Below are 20,523 nucleotides of genomic sequence, written 5' to 3' on the forward strand. Positions count from 1 at the left end.
TGGCATATGCGTAAAATCAATCTGCACATGCTGAAAAGGTGCTTCTGGGTGCAGTAATGCTTCATGTTTAATCGGTCTGTGCGGATTTACCTTAGCACACGTAAGACACGAGTCTAGAATAAGCTTGGCTGTTTTATGTACATCTGCAATGCAGTACAAACGATTTATTACTTGTACTACTTTTGCACAGCTTGTATGCGACAAACCATGGTAATGCCTAATAAGGATTACCAATCCTAACTTTGGGAGTGCTATTCTTCCCTTTTCATCCCTCACAATACCATCTTTATCTGGGGCACACCCGTGTTTACTCCAATGTTCTAAGTCAGTTTGTGTCGGCTGACTTTGCAGAATCTTAATGTCAATTTCAGGTACATTAGTTATGTGCACAGCCATAGTTACCTGACTTTTGTTACTCATATCAAATGTCGGTTTAATCTGGGCCTTTGCCGCTTGCTTTGCAGCCTCATCTGCTTTTCTATTTCCTAGAGCTTGTTCATCATCTCCTGCTGCGTGACCTTCCACTTTTACTATGGCCACTTCGACAGGTAGCTGTACTGCTTCAGTTAACTGCCCTATTAGATTTGAATGCGCTATTGGTTTACCATCTGCTGTCTTAAAATCCCTAGCTTCCCATGTTCCGGCAAAGTGATGCACCACCCCCCCATGCATACTTTGAATCAGTATGAATTGTTACCCGTTTTCCCTCCATCAGCTTACATGCTCTTATTAATGCTACCAATTCTGCAGCTTGCGCTGAATTATAGTCTAAGGCATAAGCCTCTATTGTTTCCCCAGTTTCTGACACCACAGCATACCCACAAAGGTAGACACCATCAAAAGGTTTTGAACATGATCCATCAACATATATGTGCTCCCCCCCGATCCAGGGGCGAATCCAAGAGATCAGCCCTGGAAGAACGTGAGGAAGTCAATTCAATGATACAATCATGATTTTCATTACCATCTATCATGTCAGCCATTCCAAGAACCCCTAATAAAGCAGGATTAATTGATGATGTTGGCTGAATGGTGAGGTTTTTTGTGGCCAGCAGAACTGCCTCGTAGCCTGAACGTCGTTGTGCTGTCATGTGTTGCGTCTGCATGTTGTGTAGGATTGCTCCTACCTGATGTGAAGTATATACAATCATTGGATGCGACAGGACAATCTTCTCAGCCATCTGCACCACTATAGCAGCCGCTGACACAGCTAGAATCGGCTGCATCTCTGGATGCACAGGTACAGAGAAGAAAGCTGCACACAAATCAATGACCGTAAAATACTTATGCATACATGGTATAGAATTGATAACAATTGGAACATCAGGCACAATTGGTGCTAATGGCATTATCAATTTGTTTATGGCCCTCAAATCTTGAGTCAGACGCCATGTTTTTCCATCAGCTTTTACCACCGGATTAATGGGTGTGTTGTATGGCGAATGAGTCGGCATGAGGACACCCTGCTGGACAAAATTGTCAATCAATGGTTTAATACCAAGTTCCTTGTCTTTTGACAAAGGATATTGTTTAATGTAGACTGGCTGTTTAGTTTTAAGCTTTGCTTTATACGGTTCCATGTCAATAAAACCTGTTTCGTCTTTATATTGTGACCATAATGATGGATCAATCATAGTCTCTACCATTGGTGATATGTCAGCCTTGGATTCAGCAGGTTGTGGTTCACCGTGTTCTTCCCATGGTGGCAAAGGATTCATTAAAGCCTGTAAGCTTGATAGGAAAGAAAACACAACCTGATTATCAGTAAATTTAATATCCATATTCAATTTATGCATGATATCTCTTCCTAGTAAATTTAGTGGAGCTCCTGGTATGATTGTGAATTTATGAAAAAATGGCTTGCATCCAGGAGCTCTTACTTCCAAAGGGGGCGTTACAGGACATGCAATGTCAGTTCCTGAAATTCCCACAGAGTTAACTATTTGATTAGAAATGGGACCCTCATAATGTGCAGAGGTCATAGATGATCTATCTGCCCCTGTATCAAAAAGGAAAGTTTGAGGTTGACCATGCACCATTAATGTAAAATATGGTAGTTCTTCACCATGATTTGAAAATGTAAGGTCATGATAGATAAATCGGAACTGACATTACTCTGTAGGCATCCCTATTGTTGTTTGTTATCCCATGTAGTTGGATATTGGGCTGATGCTAAGCCTCTCTGTTGTGGCTGTGGCTGTGGCCTGTCTCTACCCTGCTGTGGCTGTGGCTGTCTCATTTGAAACTTCCTCTTTATCCAACCCCTTTCTCTTTGACCTTCTGACCGACAAAAGCGCTGTATGTGCCCTGGTCGGCCACATAAATAGCACACTATTCTTGTGTTTTTTGGTTGCACCAATCGTGGTTTCACTTCTACTCCCTGGCCATACTGAATCCCTTTCACTTCCTGGCCTGTAAACATCGCAGCCTCAGTTTTAACCACAAACCCTCCAGAGGAATCTAGTTCCCTAACTCGCTTCCCTAAAGCATCTATCTCCATGTCAAATAGATTTGTAGTTGTAATTCTGATTAGTTGAGCTTGCTTGCATTGCATGTTGTTCAAGAATGTATTAATAAACAAAGCTCGCATTTCAGCATTCAGTGGGAGTTTAGACTCCTCTACCCAGGCCTTTTTAAACCATAGGTAGAAATCAGAAGCTGATTCTTTAGGTTTCTGCTTTGTATTTGCAGCAAATGATAGATCTTGTCTGTTCCCCATTCGTTTATCTAGGAAAATTCTCAGTTCTTTAAAGAACGTGTCATGATTTTCAGACTTCTCCCAAAAAAACTCATGAGGGCTACTGGCCGTAGCTGTGCCCAATATTTTATCATTCTCATAGCATAGTGTTGGACATTCAGTAATCAACATTGATTCAGTGACATCTGCTTCTAGCGTTCTCGCCAGAACCGCCCTATAATCTGCACCAGTAAAGTGAGAATACCTTGTATGTGTTTGCGGAATAGTCACAAATTTGCTGGGGTTCTGAGGAGAAGGCAAACTTTTGCATATTGCTTCCATATCTGCCATTTTTATAGGCTTAACGGTTATTGCGTTACCAGATCTTAGCCATACCATTGCACCGTTGGATCTCTCATTGAACACTTCCATTTCATTGCTAACTTTAGCAAATTTTGCAGTTTCTGTGTTCATCTCTGTCATTTTAAATTTAGGCGCAGACGGTGCGGTAATTTTAGGCGTGCAGTAGGGTGGGGGTTTATCCCCTATGGGGCAGTTTTGTCTTGCCACATAAGCAGCCACTTGTTTTTTCTCTGGAGCCTGGTCCCAAACTTGTTTAATCTCTTTCCATATACCATAACTCTTATTCATATAGTTGTAATCCCAATTAGGATCGCCCCAGCCCTCTTTGACTAGACTTTTAGCCAACCGCATGCCCTCATCTGTGAATGAACCCTCTCGTGGATACGGTATTTCAATTTGCGGTTTCATTTTTTCTGACCATCCTGCCATATTACTGACATATGGTTCTGTATAAATTCCCTGATTTATTTCTTGATAAAATCAACTGGCGTTTCCCCCCGGTAGTGGTCTTGATACTGAACCCCCCCATCTTCCACTTTTAGGAGTTAGTATTAGCGGTTAGTAAGCATAAATTTTCTGCACTCTATTGCTCAACCTCAATTGTAGTACATGTATCGTATCGTGACTTTGGGTGATGGTCCTATATTTCAGCTCACACAAGACTTTACGTCCTGATCGCCTCTAAATCACCTTCTTTTGTTTGGGTGCTTCCCTATTTCTTTTGGGCTTTCGCCAAACCGCAAACCGCATTCGCAAACCGCATTCGGGTCGCCCCTAAAGCACCTTCTTTTTGTCACAATATATCAACATGCAGTAACAATTGGAAAAAAAAAAAAAATTACAAATATGTGATTATTAATAATTTCCTTATTTTGTTATTCCCGCGAAATAATTTACGCAGCCGTGATCCAAAAATACAGTGTGATCAGTACTGTATATCCAAATCACTCTCCACGCTAATAGTTACCACGTAACTACTGTTGCCAGCCGAAGTGTTACAACAATGGAAGAAAATTCCACTAGCGACTAGTGATTACCTAATCACTCTCCACGTTAATAATTAACTTAAAATTACTGTTGCCAGCCGAAGTGATACAACAATGGAACCGAAGTTCCACTAACGACTAGTGATTACCCAATGTTAGGAACCTACAAGGGGCAAGCACTGTATTTCCTTTAAGAAATATAAAAAAACACTTACCCCCCTTTATCGTAGGCTCCTTTTCTGATCCCCGGCGTGTCTTTCCCACTTGACCTCGGGACAGTGTTCCCGGTTTGCAGGGAGATTAGGAAAATAATTCCCCCCCCTTCGCGGACGAGCCCCCAACTGTTAGAATTTAATATCTAACTTGATTAACTGCCGAGATTCGTTTTTAGTTGAGCGATGGAGCACAGAGTCAGGATCCTGGACCATTGAGATGACCACACACAGAAAAAGTGTAATTCACTCAAAGGCACTTTATTGAAGAAAGACTCCAATATTTATATGGTAAAATAGGGAAGTGAAAGATCAAACATCACACCCTTTAGGAAACACATGTCAAGACATGTACATCATGTCTTATGATTCTCCAGGCTAGACTTATGTCATGTCTGCTTTTCAGGTTAGTATGAGAAGGGCACAGGAGGTCAGGATTAGTACAATCTCACAGTAGTTCATAAAGTCATTACAGCTATGCTGAGGGGCACAGTCAGTGCCTGTTGGTTCTTTATTTTTTGTTAACTTAGCCACTGTATTGAATAAATACCTAGGGTTATGTTTGTTTTCTTCTAAATGAGTCGAAAAGTAATCAGATCTTGCCGTTTTTAACGCTTTTCTATATGATAGGGTACATTCACGCCAAGCAGTACGAAAAACCTCTAATTTTGTTTTCCTCCAGCTGCGCTCCATTTTCCGGGCTGCTCTCTTTAGGGCGCGAGTGTGCTCGTTATACCATGGGGGCGGACTGTTATCTTTAATCTTCCCTAGGCGCAGAGGAGCGACCATATCTAGAGTCCTGGAAAAGAGAGAGTCAATAGTTTCTGTTACATCATCAAGTTTTTCTGAGCTATTGGACATGCTGAGGAATTCAGATAAGTCAGGAAGATTACTTAGAAAGCAATCTTTATTAGAAGTGATGGTTCTACCATACTTGTAATAAGGAGTTGAATTTACAGTTTTAGTTATCTGGAGTACACACGAGACTAGATAATGATCAGAGATATCATCACTTTGCTGCAGAATCTCAACGGCATTGACATCAATTCCATGTGACAGTATTAAGTCTAGAGTATGATTTCGACAATGAGTGGGGCCTGACACGTATTGTCTAACTCCAATAGAATTTAGAATGTCTATAAATGCTGCTCCCAGTGCATCGTTTACATTATCAACATGGATGTTAAAGTCACCTACTATTAAGACATTATCTGTAGCCAACACTAACTCAGATAGAAAATAAGCAAATTCTTTAAGAAAATCTGTATGGTGCCCTGGTGGCCTGTATACAGTAGCAAGTACAAACGTAATGGGGGATTTATCATTAACACTTGTCTGTCTGGATAATGTTACACGAAGCACCATTACTTCAAACGAGTTATACTTGAAGCCCGCTCTCTGAGAAACACTGAAAATATTGCTATAAATTGTAGAAACACCTCCCCCTTTACCTTTTAGATGTGGCTCATGTTTAAAACAGTAATCATGAGGGGTAGACTCGTTTAAGATAACGTAATAATGTAATCATCTTTAGCCAGGTTTCTGTCAAACATAGCACATCTAGGTTATGATCAATGATCACATCATTTACAAAAAGCACTTTTGTAGAAAGGGACCTGATATCCAGTAAGCCAAGTTTTATCATTTGTTTCTCTGTATTATGTACATTTTTTATTTGTTGAACGTTGATTAGATTGTTACTCTTAAATTGGTTTGGACGTCTTTTGTATTGTCTAGCTCGGGGAACAGACACAGTCTCTATAGTATGATATCTAGGTGAAAGGGTCTCTATGTGCTGAGAAATAACTGATTTTGGTGACGTGAGGCAGCTAGCAGATGGTCGGATTAGCAAGTCTGTCCGCTTCCCGACCTGGGCCCCAGTTAGTCAAGTGCAAACTCTAAGACTATATGCCATATTACTAGAGAAAAGAGCGGCACCACCCTTGGAGGGATGAAGACCATCTCTTTTCAACAGCTTCGTCCGACTGGCGAAGTCGAACATCATTTGTACCGACATGAATAACAATCTTACTGAATTTACATTTAGCATTAGCCAGCACTTTTAAATTTGCCAAGATGTCAGGCACTCTGGCTCCCGGTAAACATTGGACTATGGTGGCTGGTGTCTCTATTTTCACGTTCCGTACAATAGAATCGCCAATAACTAGAGCACTTTCATCAGGTTTCTCAGTGGGTGCGTCACTGAGTGGGGAGAACCTGTTCGATGTTCTGATCGGAACGGAAGAGCGGTGTTTTGACCCGCGACTATGTCATCTCACAGTCACCCAGTTGCCCTGCTGCAAAGGCGAAGTTACCGAAACCGAACAATCTACAGGACTCCCTGAGCTAGTCGCATCCAACACCGTATCTAAGGCCCTCACATTCTTACTATCCTCGATTAAAGTTTGGATGCGTGTCTCTAGTTCTGAAATCTTCTCTGTTAGCCTAACTATTTCCCTGCACTTATCACATGTGAATCCCTCGCTGCCGACAAAGATTGATAAGCTATACATATGACAGGTGTTGCAGATTATCAAAAAAGGAGAAGAAGCCATTACTCACCGTAGTTGTGGATTGATTTCAACTCACCACTGTTGTTTGATGAACTTGTGAAGAAAAAAGCAGGGGGAGAAAACAACAACGGTTGTAGATGCGGATAGAAAAAAATAAAAGTGAATGGCAAGCTAGTCGGCTAACACACTGCAGGCACGCTGCACTCGCGGTTGTAGAATAAAAACAAGCGATCAACGAGAACGAGGGAAAAAGGAATGCGGTAGTAGATGTGAATAGAGACGTGAGTGGGAACGCAAATGGCAGGCTAACCGGCAAATGGAATGCTAACGCACAGCATGGCGTTGCACTCGCAGTTATAGAATAAAAGTGAACGATCGGATTAGTTTGATGGATAATATCAGAAATCTGGTGGGAATAAAGCTATATTTTATCACTTTAAACAACAGACGCACAAACGCACACCACACTGCATCACGGGACACAGGACTGGAAGGCTAACATACATGTTGTTGGTTTAGATGATTTTACAAGATTATACAATTCTTCCTCTCCTATAGCAGAGAATGAGTGGAATTGTTCCTCAGAGAATCTACAGTGTACTATCTGATGCGATACTGTAGATGACAGCTGCATGGTTACAATTTTATGTCTAATAGTATCAATCTTGGTTCATTACTGCTGTGCTGTTGGGAAATGTCAACACCTGTTGCTTTAGTTTTAATTAATTTAGCCACTGTATTGAATGAATACCTGGAGTTATGTTTGTTTTCTTCTAAAAGAGATCTAGCAGTAAATGGATCTAGCAGTTTCTAATATGTCAAGTCAAGTCACCTTTATTTATTTATATGTAGTGCTTTTTAACAATACAGAATTGTGACAAAGCGGCTGTACAGTATTAAATAGGAAATAGTGCATCAATAATGCAAAAGGGCAACAGTAAACACTCAATTTTCAGGTAATTGGATTCAATGATGTCATCATCTAGCTGAGTAATATGTGACAGTAATAAATCTAGAGTATGATTTTGACAATGCGTAGGTCCTGACACGTGTTGTCTAACCTCAGTAGAGTTCAGAATGTCTATTAATGCTGATCCCAATGCATCTTTTTCATTATCAACATGAATATTAAAATCCCCAACTACTAAGACTTTATCTGCAGTCAGCACTAACACAGATAGAAAATCAGCTAATCCTTCTGTCCACCCTCTTATTACTGGGCATCACCGGAACTGCACTCCACTGGTTTGAGTCTTAACTCACAGGTAGGTCCTTCAGAGTGTCTTGGGAAGGAGAGGTATCCAAATCACATCACCTGGTCACTGGGGTTCCTCAGGAATCAGTTTTTGGACCTTCCTCCTTTCTATATACACTTCATCACTGGGACCCATCATTCAGGCACATTCTTTTTCCTACCATTACTATGCTGATGACACACAGCTGCCTCTCATTTTAACTAGATAATCCAACAGTACCTGCTCAGTACCTCTCAGACTGCCTGACAGACATCTCAGCATGGATGAAAGAACATCACCTGCAACTCAACATGGCAAAGACAGAGCTTCTCATCTTCCCAGCCACCCCATCAGTACAGCACCAGTTTACCATCCAACTGGGCTCATTAGTAGTAATCCCGCTAAGTTCGGCTAGGAACGTTGATGATCAGCTGACCTTTAAAGATCATATTGCAAAAACAGCACGATCATGTAGGTTTGCATTATACAACATCAGGAAGATCCGACCAGAGAGCAACAGAGCCTGCAACACAGCTTCTCATCCAGGCCCTTGTCATCTCTAGGCTGAACTATTGCAATGCTCTTCTGGCTGAACATGTGCAATCAGACCTCTGCAAATTATTCAAAATGCAGCAGCATGTCTTGTTTTCCCAAGAGAGCCCATGTCACACCGTTTCTGATCTCTCTGCACTGGCTACCAATTGCGGCTCGCATCAAATCCAAGTCATTGGTGCATGCCTACAGAACAGCCTCTCCTACACTCTCCTACCTCTGCTCTCTCCTATGCATCTACATCCCCTCTAGAAGCCTATGGTCAGTAAACAAGCAGCAGCTCATGCACAAAATCACTCTCCTGGACGTTCTCTTTCACCATACCCTGTTGGTTAAATGACCTACCTAACTCCATCCTGACAGTCACAATCTTCAAGAAACAACTGTTTCAATCCCTCACAATCTTCAAGAAAACACATCTTTTCTGTGAGCATCAAACTGCCTCCTCAAAAAAACAAAAACAAAAAAACTATTTCTTTACTTTATCTGTTTTCTTATTATCTTTATCCCTTCCTGTCCTAGCTTTTACCATTTTGAATGGTGACGGAAACCTTGTATTATGGGAACTCTTGTGTTTATTGCCATCTTATGGTAAATTGCTTTTTGTATTCCTCAACTGTAAGTTGCTTTGGATAAAAGCATCTGCCAAATAAATAAATGTAAGTCTGTATGGTGCCCTGGTGGCCTGTATACAGAAGCCAGTACAAATGTCACAGGGGATTACTTTAAACTTTGTGATTACTTCAAAGTTATACTTCAAACCTGGGCCCGTATTCACAAAACATCTTAGAGCTAAAAGTAGCTCATAACTTGGGGCGCCTCGTTTCTCCATCCCTCCAGCTCCAACTTGGTCCTCTGCTGCTCCGGCTCCACAGCGGCTTTCTAGATCTTCGCTTCAGTCACCAGAGCCATCTGCTCTGCCTTGGCCCTCCGGATCCTCAGTGTCATCCTGGCTCGTTGGCTCTCCATCTCTGCCTTGGGCTCCCACCTGCTCCGCTGCCGTCAGTCGGCCCCCTGTAGTCATCAGCCCTTCCTCCACCATGGCTCCTCCCTCTGTCGGCTCCACCTTGGGTCGCCTTCATGGCTGTGGCCTGGGTCCCATCTATCTCCTCCTGCTCCAAGTCTCTCATGTCTTCTCCCTGGCTCTTCCCAGCATCTGATCCACCCTGGCTCCTCCTGTTTTCTACTTCCCTCCATTGTCTCCACCCTGAACCCTGTTCGTCATCATCCTCCCGGGGGGTCCGTCCTCCTCCAGAACTTCACCAGCATTGTCTGCCTGCCTTCCTTCCAGCCCTGTGCCGTCCCCTGTCACCATCCCAAATCCACTCCTTTGTCCTCCTCATAAGCCCCTCTCCATCCCACCCTTTGTTGTTCCTGCAGCGTGAGGTTGTGCCTTCCAGAATGGGGTGAAATGTCACACCTATGACCTGTTTTGTTGTGTTTTCATCCCTTACGTGCTCTTACTTGGGTTGTTTGGGAAACCTGGCGAAGGTGAAGCTCTGCTTGAGGAGGGGAGGCCGTTGGACAGCTGGGTTGGAGGTCTGGGGTTGAGATTGCGAGTGATTGTTGTGCACGAAATGGCAGTGGATGCCATAGGGACAGAAGCCAATGGAGTGGAAAGTGTGGCATGGTCCAGTCTTGTATTTCAGGTAATGGATGAGGTCTCGTAGTTTTTCAGGGCGGTGCGCAATCGGTCCTGAAGGATGTTGAGCCAGAGAGGGAAACGGCACCTGATGAGCAGTGATGTAGTGCACTTCTTTATCAGTCGGCTTTGCGTATACCCGCTTCTAAATCCCCTCTGATGCGCATCATTCAGTAGTGTCCTGCATTACCTAAAATCATGACAGTCCACCACATCGCATGTGAATAAATGCAAATATTCCCTAAAAAACACCCAGTAAAGACAGTGATACAGTCAGGACCGTCTCACCGGTTTCTTTTGAAATATGTTTGATGATTGCGCCTGACGTGCCCGCGCCTGCTCTGTTAATATGTGAGAGCATGTCAGGGTTGGTGCGCAGATTGGTAAAATAATAATTATTATTGATTGCTCATTTGAATCAGTACATTATAGCAAATACAATACCTTAAAAATAAAAAGAAGCAGTTTTTTACAATCAGAAATTTCTAAAACCAGTTAACCCCTGTTAACTTTTCAGGCGAAGGATCCAGTAAAAAAATGCGTTCAAATAGTAAGTTCAAAATGGCTTTAAGACAGAGAAAACCCAACCGATTTAATCAGAGAATGGGGAGAGTCACGTCCAGATGTCAGTAAGTTATTCTTTTTAGCGTGTATTTGGGGCATATAGCCACTTCTCCAGGCACCACTACACCACTGCAGACGAGACTGTAGATTGCTTTAAATGGCCGGATTCAGCAGAAGTCCAACCCTGACTTCCAGTGTTGGCTTCCACCATGCCAGCAGAGTGCTTGGACCAAAAGAAGGTCTTGCTCTACTTAGACTGAGATGATAATTTTTGGGGGCCCCAGCTTGAGTTCATGGTTCTGCTCTCAATGCTGTCAATAGAAAGTCCTGAACTGGTGGAGGAAAGTGTGCAAGGATTGTCAGGCTTCCTATATCCAACAGCAGCTTAATTATTTACCAAGGTTTGCAGTAGTCAGTGTACTACCCCAAAAATGTATCTTAACCCATTATATGACTGTGTTGTTAATAGATTACCTGCACCTGATTATCATCAGCTCTGCTTGTTTGCAACCCTATGCTAATTTGTGCTGCTTTTAGTAGACTGCGTTGGTCATTATGGAAATAATACAGCTGCATCTGTGTTCTTTAATTTGCGCATTGTCAGTAGATCTCCACAGAACTTTACACTTTCATCTGCACTTTATGGGATATCGGTCTCACACCAATTTGCCCTGTTTAGTAAATATGGGCCATAGTGTAAAGCACTATGATTTCATATGTGCATGAGACATGTTGTGCTTTACACACACATTATTTATACATACAGTCCATAATTGTTAACACTTTATAATAACTTTCATTAATAAATCATTAAAAAACATTATATAATGATTAACAGATTATTATTTCATATAAATTAATATGCTTACAAATGTCATCGAACTTTCAATTCTGATGATCATGCACCTCTTGATTTTTTTTTATTTTAACAGATACATTGATTTTATACAGTGAATAAATATTTTGCTGCTACTGAGGTGTAAAAACATGTTTTGCCCCCAAATTACAGTGTTTTATGTTTTTAGTAAGCATTTGGCTAAATTTAACTAACCACCCTTTACATAAAAGTTGTTACAGTAACTAAAAGTCTAATACCTATAAAGATACTAAATAATTAGTAAATGTTTATAATTATTTACAGATGATGAATAATCTCAACTTTAGATTGGGTGCTGCAAAAACATGAACACATAATTAATAAATGATTTGTAAAGTTGTGTAAATAGGGTGAATTCAGGTCATTTGGGATACTTTTGCCATCGAGATAACTGCTAATAAAGGCATTAATGATTAGTAAACATTTATAAACATTTACAACTGATTAAAAGTCAGCTTTGAATTGAGTACAAAATTAAATTGAACTGGGACAAAAGACAAATAATTAATAAAAGTTGAATATATATATATATATATATATATATATATATATATATATTGAAATTTTAATGACATTTGAAAGGATTATATATATATGTATATATATATATATATATATATATATGTATATATATATATATACAGTACTGTGCAAAAGTCTTAGGCCACTAGTATTTTCATCAGCTAAAAAATGGTTTAAAGTCAGTTAAAGTCTGTCTTTTGCTGTAGTGTGTCAATAGGAAATATCAGATTACGTTTCCAAACATTCATTTTGCCATTAATCGTAATAATCCAGTGAGATTTTTGTTTTGCACAAGGAGTCTGACAACAGCGAGTGCTCTGCACAGAGATCTGATCTCACCATCATCCAGTCTGTCTGGAATGACATGAAGAAACAGAACAAACTCAGACAGACTAAATCCAGAAGAACTGTGACAAAGTCTCCAGGATGCTTCAAGAAACCTACCTGCAAAGCTGCAGCACTGTTAAAAGTTTTAGGCACTTGTGTAAAAATGCTGTAAAATGGGATGCTGTCATAAATAAATTTTCTTTATCAATTACCCTCTGTTAACTAAATGAAATCAACATTTGGTGCGACCATTCTTTGCATTTACAGCAGCTTTTGCCTTAGGTGTACTTGCGCAAAATTTTTCAGGTAGCATTGCAGGTAGGTCTCTTGAAGCATCTTGGAGACGTTGCCACAGTTCTTCTGGATTTACTCTGTTTCAGTTTGTTCTGTGTCTTCATGTCATTCCAGGAAGACTGGATGATGATGAGATTAGATCAGTGTGGAGCACTGGCTGTTGTCAGACTCCTTGTGCAAACAAAAATCTCACTAGATTATTACAATTAATGGCAAACAGAATGTTTGGAAATGTAAACCGATATTTTTTTACTGACACACTACAGCAAAAGATAGAAATAACTTACTTTTAACCATTTTTTTTAGCTGGTGAAAATACTAGTGGCCTAATACTTTTGCACAGTACTGTATATATATATATATATATTCATATGATCATGCACTACTTGCAAATTTACAAATTATTATGACAGATGGTTTACAATTACTAAAATTTTCATTAACTAATGATTTGTTAAGCGTTGTATAATGTTTGTTTAATGCAAATTAATTTTTGATTCCTCATGACAAGAAAATGTAACGCCATGCCAGCAGAGAGCGCCCTTACCCAAGTACTGTCTGTTACCGCTCCCTCTGTTGCTTCTATGGTTACTTCCTGTTTGGTGGCCATATAAAGAGGGCCATGCCAAACAGACCCTGGTGAAGTATTGTTTTGCTTGTGCGGACTGTACCAAGCATTTTCCTTGTTTCATTGCGTTATTTTCATGGTAATTGTTTTATTGTTCTTGTTTTTGCCATCATTCTTGTCATAGTTTCATAGCCTTGTTTCATTGCCTTGTTTATTTTGATACTTTGGACTGCTCTCTGGTATTTTGACCTTCTGCCTGTTTATTGGATTACGCTTTTTTGTCTTGCCCTGGAAATCACTGTTTGTTGGAGATCGACCTTGCCTGTCTGACTACGATCTGTACAATAAAGCTCACATTTGGATCTCTCCACGCTGTCAATAGAGTCCCATTACAGAATACTTTGCCGCACCACAGATCCAACAGCTTTTGGACACAGATCAACCATGGATCCAGCATCACGCCTCTTTTGCCTTCGTCAAGGTAATCGTTGTATAGAGGATTATGGTAAGGACTTTTGTGAACTATGTCACTTGGTGGACTTCAATGATGTGGTGCTTAAGGACATTTTTTTGCCATGGATTAAATGAACCCATTCATTCCTGTCTACCTGGAGGGAAAATTCATTGGTCACTGGAACAATATATTGATCATGCTCTGCTATTAAGTGGCTCTCCATTTACTGTGGGGATTACTCATAAGGAACCCTGTTATACCCCAGTATCTGCTAAACCAGGGTATTTTTCTGTCACGTCTGGAATTGTTAACATCATGCCAGAGCCCTCTCATGCCAAGCCTGCTCATGTCATGTCTACCAAGCCAGAGACCTCTCACGCCAAGCCAATCAAGCCAAAGTCTGTTCACGTCATACCTGCCAAGCCAAAGCCTGTTCATGTCATACCTACCCAACCAAAGCCTGCTCACGTCATGTCCACCAAGCCAAAGCCTGCTCACGTCATGTCCGCCAAGCCAAAGCCTGCTCACGTCATGTCTGCCAAGCCAAAGCCTGCTCACGTCATGTCCGCCAAGCCAAAGCCTGCTCACGCCATGCCTGCCGCTCCAGGGCCTGCTCACGCCATGCCTGCCGCTCCAGGGCCTGCTCACGTCACGTCTGCCAAGCCACAGCCTGCACTCGTCACGTCTGCCAAGCCACAGCCTGCACTCGTCACGTCTACCAAGCCACAGCCTGCACTCGTCATGTCTGTCAAGCCACAGCCTGCACCTGTCATGGCCGCCCTTCCAGAGTCTGCACCTGTCATGGCTGCCCTCCCACAGCCAGCGCACAAGATGGCAGCCATCCCCAAGTCAATTCACAAGATGCCCGCCATCCCCAAGCCAGTTCACAAGATGGCCACCATCCCTAAGCCAATTCACAAAATGGCCACCCCATCTGAGTCTCCAGCCAAGATGGCCGCCACGCCTGAGGCCAAGGTCATCCTACCAGAATCTCGTCCTGACATGGCTGCCATACCCAAAGCAAGTCAAGTGATGGCTGATCTTCTGGTGTCAAGTCAAGTCAGAGCTGCACTTTCAGTGCCAAGTCAAGTTACAGCTGTGTCTCCTGAGCCACGTCAAGTTACAGCTGTTGTTCCTGAGTCGAGTGAAGTTACAGCTGTTGTTCCTGAGTCAAGTGAAGTTACAGCTGTTGTTCCTGAGTTAAGTCAAGTTACAGCTGTTGTTCCTGAGTCAAGTCATGTTACAGCCGTTGTTCCTGAGTCAAGTCAAGTTACAGCTATGTTTCCTGTGTCAAGTCAAGCCACAGCTGATCTTCATGAGCCAAGCCAAGTCACAGCTGATCTTCATGAGCCAAGTCAAGTTACTGCTGTTGTTCCCGAGCTGAGTCAAGTCAGGGCAGACCTCCCTGAGTCGAGTCGAGTCAAGTCACAGCAGACCTCCCTGCTGCACTCCTAACAGAGCCTCTTCACGACATGGCTACTATCATAGAGCCTCGCCAAGCCACGGCTGTCCTGCCAAAGCCTTGCCAGGTCCCGTCTGACTTTCCAAAGCCACATCACGTCTCAGCTGACCTCCTAGAGCCTCGTCATGTCTCAGCTGACCTCCTAGAGCCTTGTCATGTCTCAGCTAACCTCCTAGAGCCTCGTCATGTCTCAGCTGACCTCCTAGAGCCTTTTCACGTCTCAGCTGATTGTCTAGAGCCTCGTCACTTCTCAGCTGACCTCCCAGAGCCTCGTCAAGTATCAGCTGACATCCCAGAGCCTCGCCAGGTCTCATCTCACCTACCAGAGCCTCGGCAGGTCTCGTAGAGCCCACACTCCCAAGCCACGCAGAGCCCACGCTCCCAAGCCACACAGTCTTGATGCTCTCTAACCTCGCAGCCTCCACACCCTCAAGCCCGGCAGGCATCCCACTGTCTACTGTGCTGCCTGTAATGGCGGTTGCAATTTTGAGCGTGTGGGCTGCACAGTGCACTTCGGATGCCTCATCTGTCCACGAATCTGCTCCAAAGGACTCGTCTGACCACAAGTCTGCTCCTGAGGCCTCGTCTGTCCACGAGTCTGTGCCAGAGGCCTCTCCTGTCCACGAATTTGCGCCAGTGCCTCCAGAGGTGTCAGCTTATGCTGTAGAACCTCCCAAGGAGGTGGCGTCCATTCATGAACTCACTGTCTCGTCTGTCCACGAGTCCACTCCAGAGATCTCGTCTGACCATGAGTCTTCGCCAGTGCCCCCAGAGGTGGCAGCTTCGGCTGCAGAACCTCCTAAGGGGGCGGCGTCCTCCTATGAACTCTCTGCCCGTCCTGTCATGACCATGGAGGCCACCTCTGAACTGTCTCCCTGCCATGTCATGGCCAAGGAGGCCAATCATGAACTCTCTGCCTGCCATGTCACAGCCAAGGAGGACAATCATGAACTCCCGACCTGTCCCGTTCTGGCCAAGAAGGCTGGTCCTGAACCCTCTGATTGTTCAGCCACGGCTCTAAGAAGTTCACCTGCCTCGTTAGCCCCACGTTGGTGGATATCTGCTCTGCTATGGATGTCATTTGTTCCACTGTGGGTATCTTTGCTCCTGTCTGCTCAGCCTGCCCCGCCATGGCTCCCTGCTCTGCCTGCTCCACCATGGCTCCAGACTCCTCAGAATCTAACATGGTGGACTTCTGCTCCAGTGTTCCACTGTCTACCACTGTTCCATGGCCCAGGTCCTCCAGTGCTTCACTGCCTGCCACTGCTCCATGGCCCAGGTCCTCCAGTGCTTCACTGTCTGTCAGTGCTCTACGATCCAGGTCCACTTCCTCTGCATGGACCTGGTCCTCCGTCCCACCCTCTGTTCCCCCACCCTCCTCTCCTGGACTGTTGTTTTTTGAGCACCAAGAGTCGCTCCTAGAGGGGGGGATTCTGTAACGTCATGCCAACAGAGGGAGTCCTTACCCTAGTACTGTCTGTTACCGCTCCCTCTACTGCTTCTATGGTTACTTCCTGTTTGGTGGCCATATAAAGAGGGCCATGCCAAACAGACCCTCGCAAAATATTGTTTTGCCTGTGCAGACTCTACCAAGCGTTTTCCTTGTTTCATTGCGTTATTTCCATGGTCATTGTTTCATTGTTCTTGTTTTTGCCATCGTTTTTGTCATAGTTTTATAGCCTTGTTTCATTGCCTTGTTTATATTGATACTTTGGACTGCTCTCTGGTATTTTGACCTTCTGCCTGTTTATTGGATTACGCTTTTGTCTTGCCCTGGAAATCACTGTTTGTTGGAGATCGACCTTGCCTGTCTGACTACGATCTGTACAATAAAGCTCGCATTTGGATCTCTCTACGCTGTCAATAGAGTCCCGTTACAGAAAACTAAAAAGTGCATATTAAAGCCTGTTTATTAAGCCTGTCAAATTGTTTTCCCCAGGAGAAAATACAGCAGCTGAGGTCAAGTATCATCAGCAACAGAGAGGATGATGAAAGTGTCTACGGTAGGTTTTTTAGCATCTGCTCAGTAAATATATTTGAAACAGATCATTCATTATTAATTTAATATTCATTATTAATATTAAAATGAAAATGAAAAATTAATTTATAAGCAATTACAAAAATATTTTTGGTAACACTTTAGTATAGGGAACAATTCTCACTATTAACTAGTTACTTATTAACATGCCTATTATTAACTTATTGGCTGTTTATTAGTACTTATAAATCACCTATTCTGCATGACCATATTCTACATCCTCAATCCTACCCAATAACTGAACTTAACAACTACCTTACTAACTATTAATAAGCAGCAAATAAGGAGTTTATTAAAACAAAAGCCATAGTTTGTTAATAACTGTTGTTGAAAACTGGACCTTAAAATAAAGTTCGACCAGGTTTTTTTTTTTTTTTTTTTTTCTGATTGCACATGCATCAAAATAATTTTTCTCTGTAGAAAAGCTGCTTGTGTTGTTGATTTTGCTCAATGATTAATCAGTCCTTGTCAGTTGAGAAAACATCTCATAGATCAGCGTGATTCCTCAATGTAAAGATTACAGTGAGAATATGAGAAAGAGAAAAAGAAAGTGGCCTTAGGTGAGCTAGATGAAATGCAAGTGTGTGTGTGTGTGTGAACTAACAGGCATCTTTTCTCTCCATCAGATAAAATCAGCATTGTTCATCACACACCAAGTAAGTAAGAAATACCCTGCCATAAAAGTAAGAGTGTTTTACATGCTGCAGTTACTTTTTTTTTTTTTGTAGCTGTCTCCTCTGTATCTGTGGCAATGTAGCTTTTGTGTCTCAGGGAAAATGTTAGGGTGATGATACACGGGGCAACTTTTTTGAGCAGCATTGCCTTAGATCTGTTGGCTCATACACAGGTGGTTTGGTCTTTATGTCTAGGAAACTGTAACAGTGAAGACTTTGAGATACAATAGTACCTTCTGTACTACTGTAAAAGTGTTTTTGCAATTTTACAATGTTGGGAAGGTCAGGTGTGGGTCAAACAACGGCAAACGTAATCCAAAGGGCGAGGAAAACGGATAATTCACAGACAGGCAATAGTCCAAATGAGGTGCAGACAAAGTCTGAAATGGCATGACAAAGGAATAATCCAAGGCAGACAATAATTCCAGGGCAGGCAGCAGACAGACAAGACGAGATAAACAGGCTAGGATACAAGACTGGGGGTAAGACTATGAGCAAGACTAAACTAGAATCAGGAGTAGTGTAGTCCAGGGTAACGTGTAACAGTCTGTGTAGTGTGAGAGTCAATATAAATGGAAGGCGGCCCCTGGTAGCAAGCAGACAGAAGACCATGAACAGGATTTGTGACGGTTACATTTATTTTGTACATTTATTAAATTACGTAATTCTATTACATGTAACTAGTTACTCCCCAACACCAAGCTCTGTCTACTCAGACAGATTTTTTTGATTTTTGTTTTTTTATTTATTCCTGTTGTAGCTGCATCTGCAAATGAGTGTCAAAGAGCAAGTCAGCAAGCAGACACAGAGTTCTACAGTAAACCTTTAAAAGGACAGAATGTGAGTTTTCATTTGGTACATGCATTTGCTGTTTCTCAAGAATACAATAATACTTTGATTCTAGCAGATGATTTTACCCATTAAGTTGTTTAATTTGTTCCTTCTTAATAGTCAAATTGCTTCAGAAAGGCAGACAAACAGTAAGAGTAAGTATAAACAAACAAACCATTTAATATTTCCTTTTATATGAAAAATATAGAAAAAAGGTTTCATTGTGTGCTGTTGACCTTAATTGATCACATTTTCGTCTTCTTTCAGTCATCCTGATTATGAAAGCAGTGATCTGTCAAAGAAATTCACTAAACAGCAACTGATACAATATAGTGTACATTAATAATAACAATTTTATGGCAATTTATAACTATTTCACATTTTTCTCAATGGTGGTTAATTCGAATTTGTATGATGCCATTTGTACGCTTTTGTTTGATCTGATTTACTGACTGTTTAGGTGTGGGGTTAGTGGTGGATGTTTATGCTTACTTTTTTTTCTGAAATTTTTCATACAAATCATATTGTATGAATTCACATGAAAGTGCCTAAAATAGTGAAGTTTTCTCATTAGATCCGGTTGGTTAATATCCAGTATCAGAGCAATAATAAATATTTTTTTTCACTTTTATTTATATCCCACTATGGTAACACTTTAGAATAGGGAACACTATTCACTATTAACTAGTTGTTTAACAGTACACTCTCAGAGAAAAAGATACAGTTCTGTCGCTGGGGTGGTACCCTAAGGTACAAAAGTGAAAAGATGCGTTTTTGTATCTTACCTACCCCTAAACAGTACATATTAGTACCTTAAAGGTGCATTTTAGTACTTTGAAAGTACATATTGGTACCTTAAAAGTACATATTAGTACTTTAAAAGTACATGTTTGTACCTTTTCACTTTGTACCTTAGGGTACTGCCCCAGCGACAGAACTGTACCTTTTTTTCTGACATTGTATGGATATTACTAGCATATTGGCTGTTTCTTAGTACTTACAGTACAAATAACAAATTAATGCATTATTCTGCATGACCATTTTCTAGATCCCTTAACACTATCCCAATACTAAACAAGACTACTACAAACAACATGCCTACTATCAATAAGCAGCGGTTTATTGAGATAAAACTCTTAGTTAATAGTGAATATGGGTTCCCAAATCTAAAGTGTTACCCCCTATTCTTTATTTCTTTATCCCTCTGTTTCTTCTTTTTAATTGACTGACTGCTCAAGATTGTAGTAGTTGTAAAAAATGTTTAATACTAAGATCTTTTGCAGCCTTCACTGCTACTGTTTATCAAATATAATTTAGACAATATATTGATCACTTCTTTAAAATGTTGTCAAATTTATAATTTATTATGAGTTCAATAAAGAAAATTCAACTTAAGATTCTATTTTATTTGATGAGAATGTCTTTCTAATATTTTTTATTTAATGGGTTGAAAGGATATTTTAGTCAGATTGCATGTTCTGGTCCTTCTATATTATTATTATTATTATTATTATTAAGCAAATTTACTACAAGAAACCAGCAGAGCCCAGTAGGGAATCTAAAAACCTGCATGTTTCTTAGGAAACCATATCAGTTATGGCTATGGAACGTTCACAAGGGGGTGCTGTGATACTAAGCATAAAAATCGTTTTTCTGGCTCAGATCTCTCATGTTGTATTGACGGGCATTTTGATAGACAAAAACAAAGCCTTTGCACAATGCATTGTCCCAG

General features: G+C 41.5%; 1 protein-coding gene across 1 annotated transcript in view; it reads left to right on the forward strand.

Moving 5' to 3' along the window:
* Positions 1–20,113, forward strand: part of LOC127168750 (B-cell scaffold protein with ankyrin repeats-like) — a 71,129-nt gene extending 51,016 nt beyond the window's left edge. Inside the window, exons 7-11 of the mRNA XM_051115810.1 lie at positions 17,188–17,251; positions 17,913–17,942; positions 18,721–18,800; positions 18,912–18,946; positions 19,059–20,113. Of these exons, the coding sequence (XP_050971767.1) occupies positions 17,188–17,251; positions 17,913–17,942; positions 18,721–18,800; positions 18,912–18,944 (207 nt within the window). The 3' untranslated portion in view covers positions 18,945–18,946; positions 19,059–20,113. The remainder of the gene's footprint in view (positions 1–17,187; positions 17,252–17,912; positions 17,943–18,720; positions 18,801–18,911; positions 18,947–19,058) is intronic.
* Positions 20,114–20,523: the final 410 nt, after the last annotated feature.

This window comes from Labeo rohita, chromosome 7, assembly GCF_022985175.1.
Source record: "Labeo rohita strain BAU-BD-2019 chromosome 7, IGBB_LRoh.1.0, whole genome shotgun sequence".
Lineage (NCBI taxonomy): Eukaryota > Metazoa > Chordata > Actinopteri > Cypriniformes > Cyprinidae > Labeo > Labeo rohita.